The sequence below is a fragment of the Rattus rattus genome, chromosome 1 (assembly GCF_011064425.1).
Source record: "Rattus rattus isolate New Zealand chromosome 1, Rrattus_CSIRO_v1, whole genome shotgun sequence".
Lineage (NCBI taxonomy): Eukaryota > Metazoa > Chordata > Mammalia > Rodentia > Muridae > Rattus > Rattus rattus.
In genome coordinates this window covers 162,271,446-162,296,911 of record NC_046154.1, presented here as the reverse complement: position 1 = coordinate 162,296,911, position 25,466 = coordinate 162,271,446, and the positions used below count along the sequence as shown (strand labels likewise).

The following is a 25,466-nucleotide window of genomic DNA, read 5'->3' as shown; positions in this document are numbered from 1 at the left end:
GGACTGGGAGTTTGCCAAGAGAGTCAGGGAAACCAGGCTTTTGAGGGCCCTCCCTGTCTAAGTCTAGAAATATCCAGGGTCCTGTGGACAGGCCTAAAGCTGGCCCAGGCCTAGAGGGGGCTAGTCCTGGGAAAGGGTGCACACCCGCCTGCAGGGGCAGCTGGTGAAGGAAGGGGAGTATCTCAAGAAAACATGAGGGACCTTGGGGGTTGGGTTCTGGGCAGACAGTATGGTGACTGGCTGGGGCCAGAGAAAACTTGGCAAGCTCTGGAAGGGCTAGTGAGAGGCCACCTGGGGGCTGGGAGGGAACTCTGGATTCAGTGTGAAAAGACCTGATCCTTGTAGAATCCCATGCCCACCTCCTCATTTGTTACAGGCATCTTGGGCAATTCACTCCACTCCAAGAGCCCTGCCTCCACACCTGAACAGGTGAAGGTCACTGTATGCCGTGTGTGTGTGTGTGTGTGTGTGTGTGTGTGTGTGTGTGTGTGTGTGTGTGTGTGTGTGTGTAGGGGGAATAAGCAGAAAGGGTACCATGCAACCATGCAAGACAGCTTTGTGCTGGATCAAACATTTGTCCTAATTTAGCCATCACAAGACCCCTAGTTAGAGAAAGCAAACATCCCAGGCTGGGGATACGTATCTTTCAACTGGAGGACACATATATGCACCTATACCTGTATATTACACAATACACAGCATGTTTTATAAGAAGAATATTTTTAGGAATAGCCGAGGTCAGATCGGTCAGGGGCATGTAGGACAGAAGGTCTGCTTTCATTGGCTGAATAGAGTATGAGCATGGCCCCCTTCTCAAGGGACACCCACATCCTTTTCCCCCATTCCCACTCAGGACCAATGCTTCAGGCGTTTGCCTTTGTGATGGAGCAGAGAAGAGAGGGCAGCGTGCCTTCACTCTGAAAGAGATGTTTCCTCTGCACTCCGCATACTAAAACTGCTCACTGCAGCCCGAGGTTTTGCTTTTTTTTTTTTTTTTTTATGAGCAGAGAGGATCAGGAAGGCAGAAAGGAACTTTGTTTCAGAAGGTGGCCTCATGCTGTGACTTTGTGACCTAAATGAATAGGCTCCTGGTGGCCCTCAATCTGTCCTGGGACAAGTTGCCTCCAACTTTGAAATAACCAGGGGGCTTTGCAAGCTCGGAAAGGAACAGATAAGCTTTCCTTCAGGCTTGTCAGCATCTGGCCTCTGTGGGGGAGAGACGGGCTGCAGGGAGGGGGGGTGGAGGCAAGTGTGAGTTTGTGGGATCTGAGGAGCTGTGTTGAAAGCTCTTCTAGCTACCTGTCACCCTGAGATGTCTACAGAGAGACCACTAACCCCCTGATTGGAGCAAGTGTAGCTTGGAATCACAGGCTGGGGCCTGTGATGTGAGCCAAGGAGCCGCTGACTTGGATTGAGGGACTACTAAATGTTTGAAGATAGGCGATAGCTTCTAGGTCCAGGTAAAACACGTAAGATGCCAATGGACATGAATATGTACAGAAGGCTATAAACATCTATGTGTGTATATTCATGAGTACACACAGACATTAACATACAAGATGTTTATCACAGACCTTTGCAAAACTGTCCAACAAGCTCTTGGGGTTGGACCGTATGAATGAACGTATTTGGACTGGCAGAACACAGATCACTGACAAATGTGTTCTGGGTGATTCCAGAGGGGAAACCATGTCTGGGTGGGAGCAGGACTGGGTCAGTCTAGGAGACAGTCTCGAAGGTACCCTGCAAATGCCATATCTTAGTCATGCCATTTTCATTCTGCTGTCCTCCTGCAAAGTCACATCCTTATACAAAGGAAACAATGCAAGAAAACAGGAAGTGGACTGGAAAACCGGCAGGGAGAGCGTGGATCAGTGACCAAAGCAGGAAAAACAGGTAACATGTCGAATCCTACGATCCATGTCGCAGAGATAACAGATGATTCAAACTCTGAGAGAAGCACAGTTCTCTTTCTGTTTGACACTAGCCAGTGCATGCATACAGGTCCTCTGGTTAATTCCTGTCTTCTGGCATTTTAGATAATACAATCTTTTAGAGGAACAACACTTCTAGATCATGCTGGGTTCTGCAAATATTTACTAGGTACCGAGGTGTCTGCCCCTGAACCCCAGCCTGTCACCCAGGAGGTGTCCAAGTGAGCTAGCGATCCGAGCACTCTTTTCTAACTGTGTCCCTTTCCTGCATGATAGCTCTAAGTGCTGTCATAACCACTTCTGGGAGCCTAGAGGTACGGCTGTGAATCCAGTCTGCAGGCCATACCTCAGTGAACAGTCCTGGAACCCATGATGCTAGGACGTACTCCCCTAGGGGTACTGGGGTTTTCTAGGTCATTTACTTTATGGGGGCAGGACTCTGAAATTGCAGGCCCCTAGCTAACCTGATCTCCAGCTCCCTGTTGCTTTCTTCCTAGTCCTGACAGGAGGGGGGCCGGCTGGGGAGGAAAGCATGAGCCAGGCCCTCAGCAAATGGTTTCTCATTGGCATCAGCCTCGCCACATTGCTGGGTGTTATCTTACTTCAGTGCAGCACCACCAGCAAAAGCAGAGCCAGGCGTGCCCTCACCCAAAGTCCCCTGCTTAAATATGTGGATTCATCTGGACCGGGACAGCTGCATTAGTCAGGCAGAGTCTGCCACCCTACCGTGTTTCCTTGAAATCCGTCCATACAGGAACACAGCTCTCGCTACCCTAGTGCCAAGCCTTGCAAGCTCCTACTTGTACAAACGGATTTCTAAACACGTGACCGTCTGTACCCTGCCTGTGCCTCTGTGCTTTTCTGGGTATTAGGGCAAATCTCCTGTGAGGTTTACAGTGACCTTAGGCATCAAGGAGGGGAAGGGTAGAGATGAATGAAGGCTATTAATCTCTTTGCTTTCACTCCAGCCCCCTGCAATCCATTCTCCAAAAAGTAGCCAGAGCAAGCTACTGACATGTCAGTTACTTGCCAGCAATGGCTTGTTCAAAGCTCTCCCACGGCTTCTCAACTCCTCAACAAGTTCTAGAAGGTTCTATGGGGGATCTGACCTCTGTCTCCTTGGCTCCTTTCTCATTGTGAAGGAGTCTTGTCTACTCCAACCATTTTCTCTGCCCCCACCCCCCGTCCAGAACCTGGTATTGTTTTGGACATATGTTTGCTTGTTCTTTCTCTTCTACCATAGTAAGTTCCAGGAATACAGAGATCTCACTTCTTAGAAGATTCGTGGAAGGCTAATGGTAACTAAAATACATGGAATAATGTGTTTTGATAGATGGGGGAAGTGGAGACTCGGATGGATCAAGTGTCTTGTCTTGGGTCCTCTCAGCAGGGGAGGGACATGGAGCCAAGCTCAGACTTAGCTTCGTGCCTCAGTATTTGAGTGGGTAAAACCCCAGCAGGAGAATTCTAACAGGGCCATTTAGGGCAGATCACCACGCTTTAGGGCAGCCAGTGAGCTCTGTAGATGGGAAACAGATCTTTCAGACATCCCATACAGACGCTGGGAGATTCTGCCACCTGTTGGTGGCTGCATCAGAAAGAGGTCATTAATTTAGCCACTTCCTGAGCTATGTGCATCTAGGGAGGAAGGGCCAGAAATTAAGTCCGTTCCTCTTGGGGAGTTTTCTAGACCACAAGCAGCACCATTTCAACTTATATCCTTTCAGATCATTTTTTTCAGTCAGTCCTCAATTCACTGAGGAAGCAGGGGTGAGAAGTGACTTGCCCATGATGATACCAAGAGTTTGGAGTCCAGGTAGTAGAATCAAGGTTTCCTCACTTCATCTGGGAGTTCTGGTCTACCTGCTCGCTACAGGTTCTTTGGTCTGGACCTGGGAGAAACAACATACTCCCTTCATGCTACACTTTTCTCTTTGTGTTTGGTGCACCTGAATACTTGATTTAGTGCTGGCACCACCAGAGTGGTGCTGGCACTTGAGTGACATTGAGCATCCTGGGAAAGTCAGGCCTTTGATGAAATTCACACTTGTCCCTTCCCCTTGGAATCAGGAAGAACAAACGCAGCATCTCTGGGGGCAACTGGCCCTTACCTTCCCACTGCTCCGGGAGTATCCTTGAGGGTTGAAGAAGACTATCAGCTCACTCCTTATAATAGACCTGACTGAAACATGTCAAGTCACATGTCACCAAGACTACCTCTCCAAGTATACTGCTGAAATGGGACAGGGACAAAACAGGATCTGCTAAATTCAGCTAGGTAACTCTTAGCAATCTGTCTGGATGCATAGCTGACCCCAGGCTTAAGCACAAGGGCGCATTAAACCGGTGCTACCTTTGATCTGGGCATCCTTTCATGATCATGCCCGGTAGTGCTGAGCATGACTTTTCTTTCCTGTTGATGCCCAAAGAATGTCTGTAATTGTTACCAACCTGTCGATGGAGCAAAGAAACATGTCCCCATTTTGCTCTGCCAGCTCCCAGTTGGCAATTCATTATGACTAAGATAGACTGGGGGTGGGGCGGGGTAGGGGTACAGCCCAGCCCTCAGGCCTTCAGCTTTTCATTTGCACCCCTATGCAGGCTTGCTTCTTATCCTGCGAGATGACCGGTGCCAGATGCTTCTGTTAGCCGGCATCTTCATAGCAGCAAGGGCACTGGCCTCTTGATTCATAAAGAGTGGTCCTGCTTTCCATCAGACCCTAATTGGTCTGGGTCTGGTCTTCACCTCCCACAGAATGCTGGCCACTGGCTGTTCCTTCCTCCAGCCAGAACAATGCTGGCTCTGGCCACACTGACCCTGGCCCAAGCAGGCCTGCCAAGCTATGGCTCTCAGACCTAACTTTGTATTATCAAGATTGGCTTCCCACACCCCCACACAATGTTGTTGGAAGGCAGGTTTTTGGAAAAGCTAAGCGCACACACTAACATACCATTTTGGATCCATCCAAATGCTCCCCCACTCCCAGGAAGGACCAAGATGCCACCTGGAAGACCTCAATCACAAGTTAGCATTTGTATCCATGTTTCCTCTCCCTTCTCTTGCTGGGCTTTTCTGCCCTGTCCACTTGGATGGATACCAGCCAACATCCCATGCTTCTACCTGACCTGAAACCAAAATGTGCTGGCCAAGAGTAAGTGGGGCAGCCGCCATTCCATGAGGGGGGATGTTGGCAGCTAGGCTGTGAGCCCGCAATGCCCATATGGGGCTCAGCTACTCTGTCCGTTTTCTCTTCTCTTTTCTTAGAACATATTGGTTCACTTGCTTACTGCCCTCTAGCTTTTTTATGGCCTTGGGAAGGGAGCCTCTCCCAAAATAATTAATGTTGCTGCTTCCCTAATGACCCAGATCTCAGTACTCACACCCTATAAGGTGTGAATTTGCATCTCCATTTTCTTTCTTTAATTTTCTTTTTTTTAAATTCAAAATAGATTCTTCTCTCATACAACACATCCCAACCGCAGCTTCCCCTCCCTCCACTCCTCTCAGCTCCCTTGTCTCCACATCCTCACCTCTCCCTTCTCTCCCAGAGCCACTCCCCCACCCCCATTACTCTTCAGAAAGGAGCAAACCTGCAAGAGAGGACAGCTAAACAGGACAAAACAAGATTCCTTAAGACAAGGCAATGTGGCCTCCTATAGAAACTGGACAAGGCAATCCAATAGGAGGAAAAGAGTCCCCCAAACAGGCAAAAGAGTCGGAGATGTACCCCCTCCCACAGTTAGGAGTTCCACAAAAACACTAAACTAATGGTTATACCATAAGCAGAGGACCTGGTGCAGATCCATGAGTGCCCTGTGTTTGTCACTTGCCCATGTGAGCTCTGATATGACTCAGTGGACTAAGTTCTCCTGTGTCTTCCATGCTCTCTGACTCCTACAGTCTTTCCTTCTCTCTTCATGGGGTTCCCTGATCCCTGGTGGGGGGGACCTGATGCAGACCTCTGATTTAGACCCTCTTCCCATTAGTATCTCGCTGTTGATCTCTGCACCCACTCCCACCTGCTGCCAAGGAAGCCCTCACATCTCCATTCTCAGTACTCAAAGGGTAAGGTAGTTTGCCTAGGAGGATGATCCACAACCATAGCTATGTGGGAAGTGGAAACAGGCGGGATGTAAGTTCAAGGCCAATTGAGGCTATATGATAAGAACGGGTCTGAAAATTATTTTCTTAAAGGGCTGCTTGATACAGCTCAATGATAATGAATTTGCCTAGCCTGGGCAAGGTCCTAGATTGAATCCCCATCAACACACACACACACACACACACACACACACACACACACACACACACACACACAGAAGTTGGAATACAGATTCAAACCCCAGTTCTAGGTTACTTCTAAGTCCGTATATTTTTGACCTCTACACGGCATGCACCGTAAGAGTGGCTGCTAAATTACCAAAAGGAGATGCCTAGAAGCTACCAATTTTCCTCCTGTTCTTCTTTCTCCACCCAGTCCTCTTGTCCTCTTACCACAATTAGCTATAAGTAATTGGTAATAGATAAAGCAAATTTAAGGGTTTCCCACTGGGAAACACCTGCCCTCCACCCCCTTCTGTGACGTCCAGGGCCTGCATTCCTGCTCCTGTTTCCTGTGCCCAGCCTGTGGAGCCAGCCAGGCCCAGGGCCCCCAGTGCATACCTCCTTCTGTTCAGCTCTCCCACCAGATTCCGCAAGGTGTTTCCTGCGGATCCTGCTGATGTGCTCCGCTCGCTCGTGTAGAGAGAATTCAGCTAGAACAGTGTGAGCTGTTACCCACAGCCTGGACAGTGTTTTGTTTATGTTTTGCTCTTAGAAAGAAAGAGAGAGAGAGAGAAAGAAAGAGAGAGAGAGAGAGAGAAAGAGAAAGAGAGAGAGAGAAGGAGGAGGAGGAGGGAGGGGGGAGGAGGAGGAGGAGGAGGAGGAGGAGGAGGAGGAGGAAAGATCCAAACAAGGGCATAGGGGTGGGGAAGATAAGAAAATGAAGAAAAAAAAAAAACCCTAAAGTGAGATCAATTTAATCTTCCTTGTATTTCGTAAATAGAAACTTCTATGGCAAGGATGTGAGTAAGGCAGGTCCAGGCTGTTGGGAAGGAAAACTGAGGTGACCCTACTGCCTCCACTGTCCCTCTAGGCCCGGAGGCTGTGGTGAAGGGAGCCAGCTCTTGTTTTCCAAGCAGCTTTCTCTGAGGGGGCTCAAGGAGCGTGGTAAATAAGTCACCCACCTTGTGTTAATTTTTGGGGGGGAGGGGGGAGGTGATGGGTAATGGTGGCCCTGTGTACAAGGCAACTAGAAGGGCCCGAAGGAGACATGAGTTTTAGCCACTCCACTCAGAGCGAGTCCTTTTCAGCCGAGCCTCTGACACCACCAGGGCCGGTCTGCATGGGCCTTACTTCTCATCACCAAATGGTCTCTGCCACTCTGAATGGCAGAAGGACCCAGGGAGCTGATTAGGGCCACTCCATTGCTCACTTCTACCTCAAGTCTATATAAATTCAAAACCATCAAGATGGGGAATATACCGAGAAGGACCCTTAAGACAAGGCCAGACACACCCCACGCTTCAATGCTCAGAAATATGGTTCTACAGAGCACTGCGTATGTGACACAGTGGACCGTGACTGATGAGAAGAAAGTCCAACTGAAGGGGAAAGTGCAGACGTGAGAAACACAAAAGGCCAATAAACTAGGCCAGGCCCCGAGAAAGTAAGGGGCAGGGGAGTACTGCCTTTCCAACTTGATCTTCATGTAGAATGGAAGGATCTGGAAAAGTAGGCAAAACTCACACAGAAAATGAATGGAAGACAAAAACGAATCTGGTTCCCAAGTGCCCCTGCCCCGGGGCTCTTCTGGCCACTCAGTGCTTAGTGTATGTAGAATATGGTTCTCCCTCCTATCTTCAGAGCCTGTCTTAGTAACAGGAAGACTCATTAAAGCACACCAGACGTTGGGAAGCAGAATCTGTTTTGAAGATGATGATGTTTATAATGATGGTAATGATGATTATTTAATTTTGCTGAGGTAACACTGAAGATCTACCCTCATTACAAATTGTCCACACTCAAGATTTTCAGTAGACAATGGTGATGTTTTAGGTTGAATGGCCACAAGTAAAAACCATCCTGAGTAGGGAAGTTTTGACCTTTTTCCACTTCGTGCCCTGGTGGATCCTCCTCCTCCTCCTCTTCCCCCCTCCCCTACTCCCCCCTCCTTCTCCTCTTCCTCCTCCCACTCCTCCTCCTGGGAAGTCTGCATTTATCCCTTGCTGCCACAGGTGGAGCTGAAGGATGCAAACAAGAAGAGAATGATGGGGAGACCAGGAAAGAGGGCCAGAGGCAGAGAAGGGACCGTCAGAATCTGTGACAACATCTATCCTGGCAATGACTTAGGGAAAATGCAAGCACTCTTCTCATGTGTGCATGCTCACCCTGTCAACTAATTAGGAGAAGGTTACCGCCGGCAGAGAATACAATAGTCAACACAGAAAACCCTGGCCTGGGTCACGGTGTCCCACATTGTACAGATTAGCTCTGGGATGGCATGGCAGGAAAGTTAAAGGAAGTTATTCTTAGTGACCCTGGAAGTCCTGCCGGTCCACTGAAATGTGTTCAACTCACTAGTGGTTGAGCTGGCACTTCTGGAAGGCTTAGTAAGTGTGGCCTAAAGATGATGAGCTTTAGAGTCAGGTCCCCTGGACTGACCTGCTGGCTCTTCCAAGTCCTCATTCGATGCTCATGGGAAAATCACTTACTCCCATAAGCTGCGATGCCATGAGAGGGTGGTAAGGACAGCACTTAATCTAGGTCTTAATGAGGCTCAAGATGGGGCAATGCATATGAAGTCCTCAGCGCTGCTCACGCACAGAACCTGCGTGTAAGTACTGGCACCTGTTGTGATTGACAACAGTGTTGAATGAGTGAGATGCTTGAAGCCAGTAGATTTGTTATAGGGGAAAGCTGCCAACAGGCTCCGCTGACTGGCTGGCATTTTGTATCAATGTTAGGCTACATGTATCCAGCTGCGGTACTCCCGTTGCTTGTTGTAAAAGAACATTAGCATAGCCTTGGAAATGTATCCCTCTTCACTCTGTGTTGCCGCACTTGGGAGCATCCGGAAGCACTGAGCTCAGGTCCTGTGGATAGGCAGAATCAAAAGCTAAGGGCCACTTAGGTTCACTGAGGCAAAACACCGACCTTGGCTACGCAGTAAAGGGGGGAAGGGGCAGTGATCTGTGTTGTGCGTGTTTGGAGGATGCTTTCTCTGAGGCAGTTGCCCTAGGTTACGGGATCCTACTGCCCCACCATAAGGTGTGGTCAGACTTGCATCCAGTCTATCACGCTGGCCCTCTTTCAGAGTGCGTGTGTGCTGTTGATGGATGGAAACAAATGCACTTTGCATGGTCTGTAAAACCAGAAACCATCCCAGAAGCTAGAACGAGTCCACATGAGCTCTGGGAACTAGATCCAGTTTGCAGGAGAGAGTCTTTAGACCCCGCACAGGTTCGAAGGAGCCATTTCTTTCCCCTCAAAGTTCCCGGCGGCTGTGGCTTCCCGAAGCCCTTCCCTGATTCTTCAGCCCTGGCGGTCTCCTCTCATTCCTCATTTCTGGTGCGTCTGACCTTTTGGTTGCACATTCCATGTTTGCTAATTGTTGAGTAATAGAAAAAGGGTGAGCTCAGTGGTTGGGCACATCTGTATTTAATTTCTAGTTGTATGACCTCTGACAAGTTCCTCAACTCCCCTGAGGTGTTTTTTTTTTCCTGTATCCAATACAAACAATACTACGATTAGTTTTAAGGAGCAGATATATTATCTGTAGGTGTGTGTCTAGCTTACTGCTGCATTTCACCGTCTGACACAGTGCCTGGCATGTGTGTAATAATAGCCCATCAGAAGGCATCTGCTGAATGCATAGAGGTTCAGGTACTGTAGAGATGTTTATGGAATAGATGGTCGTTTCCCTTTTTATCACTGACCCTTCTCTTCCTCAGTCACACTGACCAGACCAGGGAAGATGGTTCTGAAAGAGCAAAAATCTGGAGGGTGTTGGTTTTATAATTCTGTCATTACCTACCATGACCAGAAGAGGCAGCGGTTAGCGTTATTTTACCTATGTTTTGTTCAAAATAGGTGGGACTTGAAGAGGCCCTTGAGTTTCTCTCAGGGCATTCCCTCACACCCTCCATGATAGCTATCTCTGATTAACTGTCTTAGAGATTTCACACTTGGAATTTTTCTCATACCTCTTCTACCTGAGTGTCCATCATGCCCTGGGTGTGGGAGTTGTGAGCTGGCGGGCTGGGGCCGGTAACACTTGTTTCCAGTGAGATCCTTCTAGCTATTTCCACCATGCTAGTGTGTAGAAGATAAAGCCAGAGGAGGCTCTGACTACTTGAGAAGCTACCCAAAGAACACGCTAAATTCACGCCAGAGTTTCTTAACATCTGTGCTGTAAAAATACACTATAGAAACAGAGCAGGTATTTCTGAATGCTCAAACCACAGGAATGCCTCTTGCTCCTCCTGGTGCCTTCTGGGAACAGAATTGCAGCCTGCAGGTCTGGTGTGCAGGGGGGAGGTCCCTTGGCTTAATGGTGGTCCAGTTCCTAGAACTCTCCCAGAATCCCTTAGCTCTTCTAGCAAACAAAATCTTAATTAGGAGGAAAAAAAAAATCAAATGCTATGGACAACCTCTGAGATGCTGCCCGCTGTTCTGCTCTCAGAAAGGACCTGATCTGAAAGCTCAATGTTCTGAGAGCCGTTGGAGGGCACGGTATTTGTCTGGGCATTGCTTCAAAGGGGCCAAGGTTGAAGACCAGGCTGCTATTCTGGTGGCCACTTGTGTGGGATAAAGTTTCCCATGGGGCCATGGGAAGGGGCTGGAGCCCAGGAGGGAGGGTGGGGGTGGCCCAAGCCCCCTTGCCAAGTGTCAGCCAATGGCAAAGAGCAAGTGGGCAGTCCTGAACCCTGAGTGAGTTTGAGTCTGGCAGGAATCAGTGTGAGCGCTAGACACCACATCTTCTCTGGCCACAGCACAGGAGACCAACCAAACTCCCAAGGCAAAGCCACTCCACGAGGTTGAGGGGTTTGAGGTGGGGGGAAGGGTATGGGAGGTGCAGGGGTACATTAAATCTTAACTTTGAACTTCAGCAATGGGCTGAGAGTGGAAGGGAGCCCCTTGTGGGTCTGACACAAACAGGGGTACGTAAGACCTTCTTGAGGTGTCCCAGGGCTTTGGGCGGGGCGCTCCCTTGGGAGCACATGATCTATAAGATGCTCGCCTGGAAGATCAGTCCCGTGGCACGCGGTGTGGTTTCCGTTCCCCTGTAGGCTAAGATCTCTAGTCTATAGGTTTTTACCTTCACTTACTCCCCTATCTACAGGGCTGATCCTTTCTGTCTCTAGTGACTTCTCAGATGGCAGCTGGAGTAGGGTGTTGCCTCTGGCCTGTGGAGCTCTGTAACCTCCTACTCCCATCTTCTTGTCTCATGGGACAGAAAGAAGGTTCCTGAAGAGAGGGGGGTCCTGTCCACCTGTTTATTGCCTAAGGCACGGTGCTGGACAGTAAACACTGAACAGATAATAGATCGACTCCAAGTGCTTGTGGCAGGAGAGGACGAGGAAGAAAAGAGGAACACAAACAGCAAAATATGCAGACGAACACTGGACGGGGTGTGGCCAGGAGCAGCTGAACCCGCTTCTCCTACCTGCCGAGATGGCTGCAAAGGAATCAGCAGAGGCGGGCGGGAGAGCTTTCAGTGGAGCTTTCTTTAGGTTCCTGAGCCTGAGTCTCTCGTCTCTCATGGGGTCTGAGTGCAGCCCTTCCACAGACACACACAGCAGGCTGACAGGCCTCTTGTAACAACATCACGTGGCTCCCTTCTTTGAAGTACGAATCTTCCCTGTTTGGGCCCAGGGTCTCTTCTTTCTCTCTTTTTTTTTTTTTTTTTTTTTTTTTTGGTTTTTTTTTCGGAGCTGGGGACCAACCCAGGGCCTTGCGCTTCCTAGGCAAGCGCTCAACCGCTGAGCTAAATCCCCAACCCCGGGTCTCTTCTTTCTTCTTGGACACATTTCACTTCACTTTTTCTTCTTCCTTCTTCCCTCCTCTTCTTCTTCCTCCTCCTCTTCTTCCTCCTCCTCCTCTTCTTCCTCCTCCTCCTCCTCCCCCTATTCCTCCTTTTTCCTGTTTCTTCTTCTTCTCCTTCTTCCTCTTTCTCCTTCCTTCTCCTTCTTCCTCTTCCTCCTTCCTTCTCCTTCTTCCTCCTCCTTCTTCCTCCTCCTTCTTCCTATCCCCCCTCCTCCCTTCTCCTCTTTCATTTTCTTCTTTGTCTAAATAGCCCTTAGGAACCAGGACTCTTAACTCTTTACTCCAGGAAGCTAGATGAGAAAATGATCCTGTGTATTTCTGTTACCCTGCATTCCCTTTCCCAGCCTCATTCATTCATTCATTCATTCATTCATTCATTCATTCATTCAGCGTACACTTTTGGGACCCTGCGGCATTGTGAGCTTGATGCTGGGTGCTGCTGACACTCAGGCTGTGCCTGTCGTCTGGTTACTAGGGATGCTGCTGAGTGCCAAAGAAGTCATCCCATAAGAAAAATTCCCAGAAGGAAAGGGAAAGTGTTGGAAAAGAAGAGAGTACATGGGAGTAGCTTGCCTGCAAAGACTGGTTTCCCAGGCAGGCAGCATTTCGGTTAAAGAGACACTGACGTGTAGACAGATTCATGGGTAGGAAGTTGAAACCCAAGCATCACCTTCCTGGTGCCTTGCAAACACACAACACAGAAATACCATGTACTTCCTCAGATCTGAGGTTTTTGCTCCCAGCTAAGTCAACTTTATATCCAGGAACCAGACCCCTTAGGACTTTTGCCCTGTCCTTGGCAAAATGACGCTTATCTTTCTCCCAAATTTCTAGCGGCCCGGGAAGCAATGAAGGGCGGCTGCCTTCAGAAGCATTTGGTTTAGCGATTGAATGCAGTAGTCCAAGTCTAAGAAGATGTCTGAGGCTGGGGGCCCTTGCCATTTGCCTCTCAGAACTTCACACTGAGGTCATCCTGTGAATAGGAAAGCAGGAGCATGCCAGAGGATTTGTCTTCTGATCCTTTTGAGTGACCAAACTGACCTCCTGGACCTGTATTCTCTTGTATCCCCTCCGTGGCCCCTTTATTTCATACACAAACAACGTCAACAAGGGCCTGTTTCCTGGTTCCTGGCTCAAGAAAACTTACAGTGCCTACAAGACAGGGCCCTCCACAAACACTTCTTCCCTCTTGCTAGAAACCCAAAGACTAGGAACTAAGCATTCCAGGCAAGGGTTGCCCAGAGGCCCCGGAGCACAGAGAGGGCACCAGCCACCAAGTACCCAGCACCGTGAGCTCTGGGGTGGGGACGTTTAAGTGGCATTCCCTCCTGAGATGGAATTGGGCTGAAATGATTTGCAGCTTTCCACATTTTCTAAGCGTGTGTGGATCGGGTTTATTTTTAGCCGCAGGCATTCATTTCTTGCCAAAAAAAAAAAAAAAAACCCTGCTTAAATAAAACCAAGATTAATATTTTTACTTCACGGAAAGAGTTAGTCAGGGCAGGCTTTGAACTGGAGCCTGCTTATCTTGACGGGGAGTGCATTTTATAATGTCTGGCCTTGGCTTCGACATCAACCGAGAGCGCCTTTGAAACTGACAAGGGAGAAGAGCCCTGGGGAACCAGGGTAGGATGTAGGAAGTGCCTATTTGGGGGAGGCAGGGAAGAAGGGGTGCCTTCCTGGAAAGTGGGAAGAAGGCCCCGGTTTTACTAGGAGCCAGCTGCAGTTTGCTTCATTCCCAGTCAGTTCCTTGCCCTCCCCCTTCCTCCCAAAGTCTGGTCCAAATTTCTGCTTCCTTTAATTTCAGAGGCACCAAACAAGGTGTCTTCTGCAGGATGGATGTGGAACAGATGTTCCTGATGTCCCCCCCACCCCAGGCAGACTCCACTCTTCTTGTGTCGTGGGGGCTGTGACCCCGGGTCCTTCCTCTGTGTTTGCCTTCCTCGCCTATCATTGTATGTTTCTCCTGCCTTTGGACTTCAGAGTTCTTGGGAGCCTCGTGTATCTCATTATTCCCCAAGTCAGGCACAGGCCTCAGTCAATGGTGAATGGACAGATGTTTGCCTGACCCACCAGCTGAGAATTGCCCTTATCCCATTTGGATGGATCGAAAGCTCAGAAAGACTTGGCTCTCTTCCCCAGTCTACACAAGAGAGTTACTTATCTGTCTTTTAAGTCATCCTCTGTGTGTGTGGCGCTGCGTATGTGAAAATCACACTGAACTTAGTGTCTTCAGCACAAATGTAATTAGAAGCCTGTGATGTTTCAGGTCCTCCTGGGTTCTGTGAGTAGAGCAGTTGGAAGAGTCTGCCTTGGGAGCCTGTATTCTATTGAGGTAGCGCAGTTAACCATCAAACATAGGACCTAATGGTGGCAGGTGTCCGCTACAATATAATGAGGCTAGAGCATGGCGGAGGGACTGTGGATTTGGGGAGAGGGATGCAGGGAGGGAATAGAGATGGCGGCCTGACCAGGATGTAGCAAACAGGTGATGGAAGGAGCTATGCAGGAGTGAAGCAAGGCTGCCCAAATCTAGCAACTGCAAGGGTAAAGACTCAGGGCTGTGTGTTTGGAGTAATGGGTATAGGAATTGAGCAAGCTGCCATTCCCTGAGTCAGAGAAGGCCCTCAGAGGCCCAGTTATGGGTTTGGCCTGTTACCAGGAGTTCACTGTTGGGTAAGTTGTACCTCACACAGCTCAGTAGAATATCTAGTCTGAGGGCCATAGAGAGGCATAGGAGTCATGGAAGCTCCAGATTGGGGTTTCCAAGCAGGTGGGAGTCGTCACTTCCGTGGGCTGCATAGAAGACCACAGTTGTGAGTAAGAGAACGATTAAGTAAGAACACACCATTGATTGGCCTGAGTCTCTTGGATGGTATGCGTAATTTTGAAAAATGGCTTTGGGGAGGTGAGGAGAAAGAACACCTGGGAGGTTGGTAATCATGTCCCGCCATTAGAATGCTAGGATGGGAAGTGGCCTGTAGGAGGTCCTGCAGTGACAGGACCAAGGTGCCTTGTGCTTCCTGCTATTTCAGGTTATTGTCACTGATTCGCTAGAGCTCTTTTTGCACTGACCTTCTGGCTTGAGCCAGATTATAGGGATTTTTAGGGGTTAGGGCTGTGGCGTCCACAAAGCTGAGAACCAGGGAAACCCAGGGGCTTCTAGACCTCTTCCATTTTCCTTTCTACTGCCTTGCCCTCAAATGTAGACACATCAAGCATCCTCCAAAGGGGCAACAGGTTCCAGAGAAGGACCTTGGAAAGGATGAGGGAAGGAGGGTGCTGTGTATCCTCAGGGAAGGTTTCTGTTTCCCTCTAATGAGCCCAGAAGTGCTACAAGTCTGCAAGTGCTGTCCAGCCCCCTGCCTCTGAATTACCTGCTCAGCTCCAAGGTTGCAAAGTACTGTATACATACACATTGCCCTGTGCTGGGGAAGCACAATAAGCTAAGCCAATGATTTACCATTGTCTGTTGATGGTGACTATTTGTAGATTCTTGCTACTAATCAATCAGAGAGAGAAGAGGAAGGAAGGGGGAGAGAAGAAAGGAGGAAAGGAGGGAGGGGAGGGATGGAGGAGAAATGGAGAAAGAGAGAGAGAGAGAGAGAGAGAGAGAGAGAGAGAGAGAGAGAGAGAGAGAGCCTAAAGACTGGGGGCACGGGGCATCTCCCAGTCTTCTCTAGACCCATTAGGGTTGACAATGGGCGCAGGGTACAGTTATGAACTATTCTGCAAAGATTCAGTGCCAGTCTTCTTTCTTGGAAGGCCCTCCCTTTTCCTCCAATGTTGGATGCAAAACTGCTCAGTAGGTACTAATAACAGGTATAGAAAAGTCCCACCTTACAGTGTCGTCCAGTGGGAACACACGAATTGTGCACACCGTGCTTGGCACATAAGGCATGGTCTGTCCACAGCAGATACTGACGGTCCATCCTAGCTTTTGTCTTTGCTGTGTCTGCAGGTGCAATGCAAAGAGATAAGGAACTGCTGACTCGAGAGTGGGCAGCTAGAGGAGCCAGGGATTCCTGCTCTGCCTTCCTTGGACAGGCTCACACAGAGTCCTGTCTACCCCGAGTCTCTACATTTTCAGAGCAGAGACAGCCATGTGACTCCTACAAGAGGACATATGGACTGGGGTGACCCTTGGTGGGAGCCTGAGATAGGTGATCTCCATTAACTTGGGGACCTTTGTTCTATGAAGTAGCCAGACCAGCAGCCTCTCTGCTCATCCTTCCAGCCTGTCAGTAGAATATCCATTCTTCAGGTCAGAGGGACAAAGGTCTGTGGGGAAGAGACATGGGCCAGCTCCGGGGTATCTTGTCCTTCTCTGAATATGTTGATTAACAGCAGATGTAGGATTCCTAGAGATACACCAGTGACCTGATTGCCATGGAACTATTACTGTTTAAAGCTTGTGTAGCGGGGTTGGGGATTTAGCTCAGTGGGGTTGGGGATTTAGCTCAGTGGTAGAGCGCTTGCTATGCCCTGGGTTCGGTCCCCAGCTCTGAAAAAAAGAAAAGAAAAAAACAAAAAGCAAAAAAAATATAAAGCTTGTGTAGCCAGGGTCCACATTGCTAGCGAAAGGGGATGGGGAATGGGGAGGAAGAGAAGTGACAACCTTATCTGCTTGTAGAGATGTACTTTGCCTGCCTTGGTTTTGCAAACAAATACCAACCTTTCCAAAATGTTTTACAAGGGAGAACTGTGTTCTGAAGAGATGTGCTTTTATGCCTACTGCCTCAGATCTCTGATATATTTGAAGACTCCACATATATTTATGGATCTGTAAGCCAATTCCCAGGCACCCACAGCCTGCTCTTTTTCTTTTTGTGGTCTGTGGATTGAGCTCAGAACATTCTGGGTAAGTCTTCTATCAACCTTCTACACCTCCAGCCTCTGGTCAGTTTCCTCTTAGAAACTTTTAAGTTGGAACGTTATTGACTCCTTAATTAATCTCTTCCTGACTTATTCTCCCTGCCCTCAGAAGCAGAGACCACAGAGGGCCTAAGAAGCCTCAGAGGCTGAGTCAGGCCAGGCCGCCTCCCTCCAGTCTCTGGCAGCACTTAGGTCTCTTGGCGATTCGTTTTCTGGTGTATACTCCACCTTGTCTCCCTGCTAGACTGCAGTCTGTGGAAGCAGGAAATGGGGCTTTTATTTCTTGCTGTCGTCCCTACCAAGCATTCGTGTTTCCAGACACCAGCTTAGGCCGTGCCAGGTTACCTCAGCTGCTGGAGGACATAGGGGGAATAGTGTATGGCTGCTCGCTAGCAGGAATAGAGAGGAACTGTGTCCAGCCTGGTCCACGTCACAGCTGCCATTTGAAGGTGGAGGGAGTGGTCAGATGTGCTGTCAGCTCCAAGTTGCGAAGAAGCCCTTTTTCTGTTGCTGTTGACGTCTTGGACACCCCCCAACCTTCTTGTTCACTGTGACCCCCGCCTGGGCCAGTGACTGCTCCAGGGGAATCCTTACTGCCAAGTAGAAACGCACGGAACAATACGCATCCGAGTTGCACAGGACAAACGAAAGTAAATGAAGTTATAATAATTCACAAGCCAAATAGGTGGACTTGGGGCTGGCAAGTAGTTTAACTTGGAAGGGCTCTGAATCTATTTGGGAGCAAAGAATGCTGCTTACTTTTTGCTAAGTTTCAAGAGGTTTTGCGTTTGTAGAGGAAACGTAAGAGTGGCGTGGTCTCTCTACCCTGGGCCGTCTCTGCTTCCGCAGCCGTCTCTTTGGACTACAGATACCGTCCTGTTTGACAGGTCACACTAGGTCACTGTTGGGCTCTCTGTGGTGACAAGGTGGGACACTGAGGGTGGAGGTGCTTCAGTCTCGAGGCCTCGGGCACACGCGTCTTGGTCACTCGATGTGTGCTCCCACACCTTTTTCAATGATTTATTTTACGGGTTTTCTGATGAGCTTCCCTTGACCTCCATCCCAGCCAGGAATCTCTCCTCTACCCTAATCTCATGGAACGTTGACAGGTCTTAGTTGACAGGGCTTCTGGGTGGACAGATAGCAGAATGAGGTTCTGTTGGTGGTAGCAATCCTACTGACCAGGAGCTAAGATGTATGGTGTGAGGGGTGGATCCCAGAATGTTCTTAATCTCTCCAGCCACCCCCACCCCGTGTGTGTGCGTGCGTGCGTGCGTGTGTGTGTTTTTCGTATATTTATTCAAAAAGAGAGTTGGAATGAGGTATGTGTTTGCTCCATGTCTGAAGGAACCTGAGGTTGGAACGTCAGTAGCACAAAGAGTTTGGCTCAAAGCCAGTAAAAAAAGCCTCCATTCTGCAAAGTTGTAGCAGGAGAGCTTCAGCTGCAACACTGTCCCCCTGCAGTGGCTCCTACCTCTTCCAAGTTCCTACAATTAGGCGCTCTCCCCGACATACACACACCATGACTTACCCCTTTCAATACCTGATTGATTGCTCTGTGAAGCTCACTTAAAAGAACCCTGAAGACTACTTTGGAGGGAAGGGGTGTCTTTTATTACGAACAGTCTAGTAGAAACAGATGGAATAGTGTCTTAATCATCGCCGCCAATCCCTCTTCATCCATGAGAGAAGTCTCACCAGGGAGTGCCAGACGCTGCCAATTGTCTGCAGGTCTGGGACAGCATACTTTGTGGGAGGTAGCTGAAAGTAGGTAATGACTGATACCGACGAGTACGGTCGGCGTGTACTGAGTGTGCCTACTGCAGCCATCCTTTCATGTTTGGTGCTAAGGATGATGATCCTAATGGCATTTATCAAATGAAGCTATGTCACAGGCGAAGGGTATGTTTCACCGGCTTTGTTCCACCTGATTGCTTCAGTTCAGAGAACATGGATTCCTATGAGTTCTGTGTTAGGGACAGGAAGCCAGAATTAAACTTCCGTACATATCTTGGATTATAACAGTGGGGCTGGGATGAAGGTCACTCCTTAGCCCTCCTCAGACCTGGACTTGGTCACAATTCCTTGCTTAGTGCTGTGTATGCTGGGGCAAGCAGAATGCTGACTTGTGGTGCTAAGAGAGCTGGAGTCCATCACATCCCTGTGGGTGAACTAGAACCCGAGGAGCCCCCCGATGAGCCAGGGGATCAGCGAGAGACGCCTCTTCCAGGTGTGGTTCAGGCCTTCCTAAACCCCTCCCTCTCTGTCTTGCTCTCTCTACAGTGATCCGGGCCAAAGTGGTGGGAAAGAAGCTGGTGAAGGAAGGGCCCTTTGGCACTCTGGTCTACACTATTAAGCAAATGAAGGTGAGTGACATCATCACTGGACCCAGGAGGGATTGGGGGGGGGGGTTGCCAGAAGAATCATGGCCAAGGGAGGCCAAGTGGTTGGAACTGGAACACGTGTTTGCTCAGCGTAGAGTCTCCAGCCAGCCCCAGGGAGCTGCCCAGGCAGCTGGAAGACATGGCGGCTGCTTGCTGCAAAGCCAGCACAGGTAGAGTCTCTCTCACAGGTCTTTGTTAGAAGGCTGAGCCTTGGAATCAGGAACCAGAGAACAGATAGCTTTGTTACCTGATGACTGTGAGAGCCCCTGTGAGTCCAACCATGTCGTACCCACAGAGGCAGTGCAGTCACTAAGGCTATAACGGGAGGTGTCCATTCCTCCAGGCTTCACCTTGAAAAAATGTTGAGCACACATAAGTCTCTGTTTCCCAGCTCTGCTTGTCTTCCTGCATTACAGCCCACTAGGAATATCTGCTAAACATTCACACCGTCAGACCGTTCACCCAGCACACTGAGTTTTCTAATCTTCCCGGGGCAGTCCACCATAAGGAAAACACAGAACACCCATGTCCCAGTCTTGTTGCTACTCTTGAAGAGCTCATTGTCCTTGGCCTAGTGCTTTCCCAGGTCACAGTGTTAGCATCTGTTGGTAGCATGGAGTTGGGCTTAGCACCTGATGCACCCTCATGGTGCATCCTAACTGGTAGTGTCCCTTCTAAGCAGGAGCCAGTAGTAGCTTCAGGAAGCATGTCCTTACTTTTTCCTAAGTGGCATTGAGGACTAGTGCTTCAGCTTGAATAACTCAGCTGTCCCTCTACCCCTGGGCCTTTCAAGTGCCTGGCTATCTGCAGACCTCCGTGTTTGCAGCCTGTAAGTCCACGAGGCAGTTTTCTACTTTAAGGTTACAGTTAGATGAGGGGAGGAGATAACATGGGCTGACTGGTCAACGACTTCAAGTCGGTCCCTGTGAACTGCCTGACCTTTTACTCACTGCTGGTCTTCGCAGCTTCGGACATTGGGGTGGGGTGTTTCTGTCACATAACAGGCAGAACTTGGATAATGCTTCCCCCTTATTAAAGAGATGGGGGTGAGACCCGCAGGTCTGAAAAATCTGCAGAGGAGACCAGCGTTCAGGCCCGGGTTAGACTTGTCTTGAGAGTGAGGGGTGACTCACTCCCCAGCTATCCTAGAGGCTGACCTTCAGGCCTCTCTATTCCCTGCTGAGGCCTGTGGCTAGATGCACTAATTCTGTGGGACCTGTTGCTCTGGCTTCGATTCTGGAAACACTCCCAGGCTCTTGGTTATGTAATGTTCAGAGTCAGCCCTGGCCAGTTGCCCTTGGCTGCCTGAGCCTGGTCATGCGAGCAGCTTATGTCTTCAGACAGCCGGGAGGCCACAAGTGGGTGGAGGTGGGAAGCCAGGGGAGTAATAAGGACCCCAAGCCCCCATTTTGCAACTTCTGGCAGTGGGGAAAGGAAAGCCAGAGCTTCTGATCACAGTGGAGGCCTCTACCCTGCTTATCATGGGATGACCTCCATTGTCAGAATCTTTGAGGTTCCTGCAGAGAAATGGCTGGGAGGCAGGGATCCCTAAACTGGCTTGCCTTCCTTCCTGCTGCCTTCAGGACTTAGGAGCCCAGTTACCAGAGGCTCTTCTGTCAGCAGAATGTCCCCGATTGTTGTCACACCCACTAGTGGGAGTTGTTTGGAGGCTACGTAACTTTCAGCCACCGGCCTGCCAGCAGCCACTCCCAAGTTAGCTTGCTCAGAGTCTCTGAGGTTCCCTGTTGCTCTTCAGCTGGGCTCATGGTGTCAGGGTGATAGGGTGATCAATATAGCCATCTTCCACCTTATTCCTGATTAGGTTTAATGGGAGATGGTATGGCCAGAGTCATGCATTTAATGAAGGGCAGGTGCGAGCCTCGAGTTGAGGCATCAGGGAACCTTTCTGTCAACGTGCAGCCTGCAAAAGGTATAACGGAAGCCTCTTTGGGGAAGGGAAGCATGTACAAGTTGGTGTGATGGGCATGACTCCCCAAATTGCCCTGCTAGCTGGCTTTCCTCATTAGCCTTATCTAATGTCTTTCATTAATTTTGGTTCTCTTCCCAGTTCTGTGTTATGGCCCACATAACTTGTCAATCCCTTTTTATCTAGAGGGACCATCTGCCTGCACGTCAGAGCAGGTACTGGATAGGAATTGGAGTCTTTCCCCCGCCCCCAGCTCCCGTGCTTAGCACTGATTGGGCTGTCAGGAGGGGAGAGAAGGATACGCTTGTCACAATTATTAGATGACGTTAGTAAGCAACATTTAGTGAGCATATTCTATGCTAAGTCTCTGTATAAATTAGCCTCACGTCACGTTTGTGAAACAGCCTCCCACTGATCCTCTTAGCGGTGAGGTCCCAGACACTTGGAAGGTATGTGACAGGCAAGAGTGTAGGACTAGAAAGTGACAGACTACAGGGCTTTTACCCCTGGGTCTTGAAGGACAAGGAGATTAACAAAGTATGGGGCCTGCAGGCAGATTACTCATTTCAACCCGCTGTGGGGGCTCCCCTCACCTGCTCATGTCTAGTTCCCGCAGGGGGACTTAAAGGCCCGGGATCTAACAGGTGACTGGTGTGCAGCCTGCAAAGGGTGCGTCGGAAGTGTTGGGATTCAAGCTGCTGGGGCTTGCACTGGTCCCTGGGAGGTTTGTTATAGTGGATTAGTCTAGCCCAGAGGGTCAGATATGGCAATCCTTGAGCAGGACTGAAGGAACTTAGAGGACAGGGGACACGAAGACAGGCACACGGCCTTCCTTCCTTCTCTCGGGGATGTTAAGTGCACACAGACAGGGAAGACAGGAGGCTTTGAGGACATTGCAGGAGCTTATTGTAAACCCCTACTTACGGATTAGCTGGGATTGAGTTGTGGTGCAAAGGTGGAAGTTTCCAGAAGTGGCCTCGGTCATTAGCGGGGGCCTTGTCTCCCAGAGGGACCATGGGAAAGCAGTTTGTTTTGCCAGGGATTATTGTTTGCGCAGCACAGACAAGCTTTCAGGCATGCTGCAAGGGACAGCACGTGGGGGACATTATGTCCCAGTTGATCCCAGGAGGATCCCAGGGGAACATGTGCTGGTCATGTGCTTTGCTTGTCCTAACTGGGGGCGGGATAGATCTGCCTGGGCAGTTGGAATGTGCTGGGCCCTTTCCTTAGCGGTTTGCTGAAGCAACTGCAAGCCAGCAGGGTTTCCTCCAGCAGCAAGACCCCTTGACTTTCAGGCCTCGGGAAGCCATTGTCCTCCAATGCCGGGAGAAGCTTATGGTGCAAGATTCTTATCTAGCCCTTGCTGAGACTTACGGTGCTGTCATCCACTAAGCGCTTAGTGGAAATATTTACCAAAACCTGGAACAGCATGAGCAGTTTACCCGGCACGGAAGTCGGCGTGCCCTGTCCTTGGCAGTCCATGGCGACGGCGCTGCACACATCGGGAGTCTTAAATGTGTTTCCTGTCGAGTCAGAGTGGTCTCATCCAGCATCAAACATGTCATCCTTCTGGTCTGACCCACCGGCTGTGCTCCCCCATGGTGTAACTGAACCCCATGTTTTGTTACTTGTTCTGCTGCAAAGCCCCAGGGTAGCAGGAGGGTTCAGAAGGTGTCTGTGCCAGCAGGAGAGGGTACTCCGTAAACAAGCAGAGGCCTGCCTCTCCCTAGACTGCGTACATCCAACAGTCAGCCTTGTACCCCATGAAAACTGCCTCTGCTAGCCAACTGCCTGTTAGAAGATGAGGATAAACAAAACAACCACCAGCAACAACAGCAAAACAAAAACCAGCCCATCAAGCCTAGCCGTGTGTTGGAAGGCACCGATGGGCTATGCTGGCTTGTGTTAATGACATGGGTAACTAATAATGCATGCCAAGAACCGTTCTAGTGTGGTGCTCTTCGTGTAGGGCTAGTGACAGCCAGACATTCAAGGCCCTTTGAGAGGTAAGGGGCAGGCCAGGCAGGCCTCAGCGTCCCCCTCCACCTTCCCTTTTCCCTGGCTCATAGCTGACAGCGTGGCCTCAGTAGATTGGGGCTTGAGTAGCACACATGGACTCATTCTAGAGTCACAGAATGTGTTTGGTCTCTGTTACAGTCCCACAGCCAGGTAGGTACTCAGGGCCCGCAAGAGCTAGAGACAGAAGAAGCCTCTGCTGCTGCAGAAGCCCTGGGTCCTAAGCTTCAAAAGCCACAAGAGTTGATAGTGACAGAGGATCCTTAAGACCGCAGACTGGGTTATCTTGCTTGGACTTTGTGCCCTGCTGTTAACCAATTGTGTGACTATGACAAGCCTCTGAGCCCTTCTAAGGTTCAGGCTTGGACCTTGTACAGTGGGACCAAGGCTCCTGGGCATTCAGTGGTTAGATATTCTAGCAGTAACCAACCTTCAGTGTCACTCCCCCTGGGCCCATAAAACTCTCTAGCCACGGCCATTCTACATATCATAGGAAGGTTACCAACATCCTTGTTCTCCATCCACTCTCCTGCCACACTGTCTATGGCACACGGTCAATGAAACATGGCTTGTGTTTCAAACGTGTCCAAGGGGTGCAGCCACTCCGCTCAGTCGTGTTGTAGATGAATTTTACATGGTTTAGCCTAGTAATAATGATATCCTTAAGAAGTTTTGCTTTTTTTTTTTTTTTAACATCTATGAGTATGGGCTTCACCTTGAGTAAAGAAAGTCAGTGTCAGAAAAATAAGAACTTACGAAAATGCCTGGCCTGAGTTTCCCTCCTCCGACCAAATAGAATTTATATTAGAGTCCCCATGTGAAGAATGGAGTTCTTGGTACCTACTCTCAGAGCCCTTGTGAGAATCCTGTGAGTAAGGATGTTGCTGTATACACCAGCCTGTCACTGGGATCCAGTTGGCTGGCTGGCTGTCCCCTTGGAATTTGCATAGAGCCCTGGGAGCTTTTCCTAGTAGCTGCCTGGAATCTGTGATGTGTAGATGTGTAGATGTGTAGATGTGTAGGTAGAGGGGTAGGTGGGGCAGGTGGATAGCACATGTACATGACTGTATAGGAAGACACCATCCTGGCTCAGGGAAGAGAATAAATGACGTCCTGTGGTGTTCAGGGAACCCTGTGGTGGCGAGATCATAACCTGCCACTGTCCAGCTGCACTGGGGAACCAGAAACGCATACCCTACACAGCAGCATGCTGACTGGACCTTGGTGTCTGTCTCCCGTTCCCCCTCCCTGTCCCCCGCCATGATGATGTTTCTTTTGCCCACAGATGTACCGAGGATTCAGCAAGATGCCCCACGTGCAGTACATTCACACGGAAGCCTCTGAAAGTCTCTGTGGCCTTAAGCTAGAAGTCAACAAATACCAGTACCTGCTGACAGGTGAGTGTCCATAGGAACACCGAGGCCCCGCTACTTTGCCCTGGTGGGTCTGCCAAAGCTTGAGTCAGGCATCCTGAGATGGCAGGCACTTGGCTCATGAGGTGAAGGGTCTGTCCTGCCTGGCAGCCTTGGCTACACTGTTCATCTGGTTGTGTCCTGGTTTTGTGGTGTCTTGGCTTTAACAAATCTAGAAATAGGTTGTCTTTTCAACAGCTCTGGCAGTCGATCCATTAGGTCTGTCTTATATGACAGTCTGCTCTTTAGTAATGACAACACACGAAACCCTAAGAGGTTCTACGACCCTTTGAGGCCTTCAGCAGAATGTTTAATAGCTCGAGTTCCATGATCCTCTGGAAAACAGGGCCAGAGTTCATGTCTAAAGGTGTTGGGGAAGGTGTCTCAACTCAGGTCAGTGCCTGTCCCTGGCAGTCGAGGGATCTAACAGAATGCCTAAACCCTTGCCTCCTATTCTACTTCAGGGCGCGTGTATGAAGGCAAGATGTACACAGGGCTGTGCAACTTTGTGGAGAGGTGGGACCACCTCACGCTGTCCCAGCGCAAGGGCCTCAATTACCGCTACCACCTGGGTTGCAATTGCAAGGTGAGTTCTAGGGGCGGGTGTCAATCTGGAAGCTTTGGTTTCTGCTCTGCTGGGGCAGACAGCCTGTTGGGGATGGTGCAGGGTGGTAAGGAATGTTGCCCTGGGGCAAGGCAGGCAAGAGAGCTCTGAAGAATGCCTTTGTTCTGTATTTGCTGCCTGGATGGTGCCTACTTGGCAGCTGCTGGGTGATGAGGGCTTTTCGGCATCCTGGCCCCTCCCTACTGTTCAAGGCCAATGGCAGGTAC

At 49.8% G+C, this 25,466-nt stretch overlaps 2 protein-coding genes across 5 annotated transcripts in view; one reads left to right on the top strand and one right to left on the bottom strand.

Moving 5' to 3' along the window:
• Syn3 (synapsin III) overlaps positions 1–25,466 on the bottom strand; it is a 435,579-nt gene that overhangs the window by 246,824 nt on the left and 163,289 nt on the right. The gene's annotated exons all lie outside the window — the stretch shown is intronic.
• Timp3 (TIMP metallopeptidase inhibitor 3) overlaps positions 1–25,466 on the top strand; it is a 49,883-nt gene that overhangs the window by 19,971 nt on the left and 4,446 nt on the right. Inside the window, exons 2-4 of the mRNA XM_032910237.1 lie at positions 19,180–19,262; positions 24,509–24,620; positions 25,100–25,221. Coding sequence (XP_032766128.1) covers positions 19,180–19,262; positions 24,509–24,620; positions 25,100–25,221 — 317 coding nt within the window. The remainder of the gene's footprint in view (positions 1–19,179; positions 19,263–24,508; positions 24,621–25,099; positions 25,222–25,466) is intronic.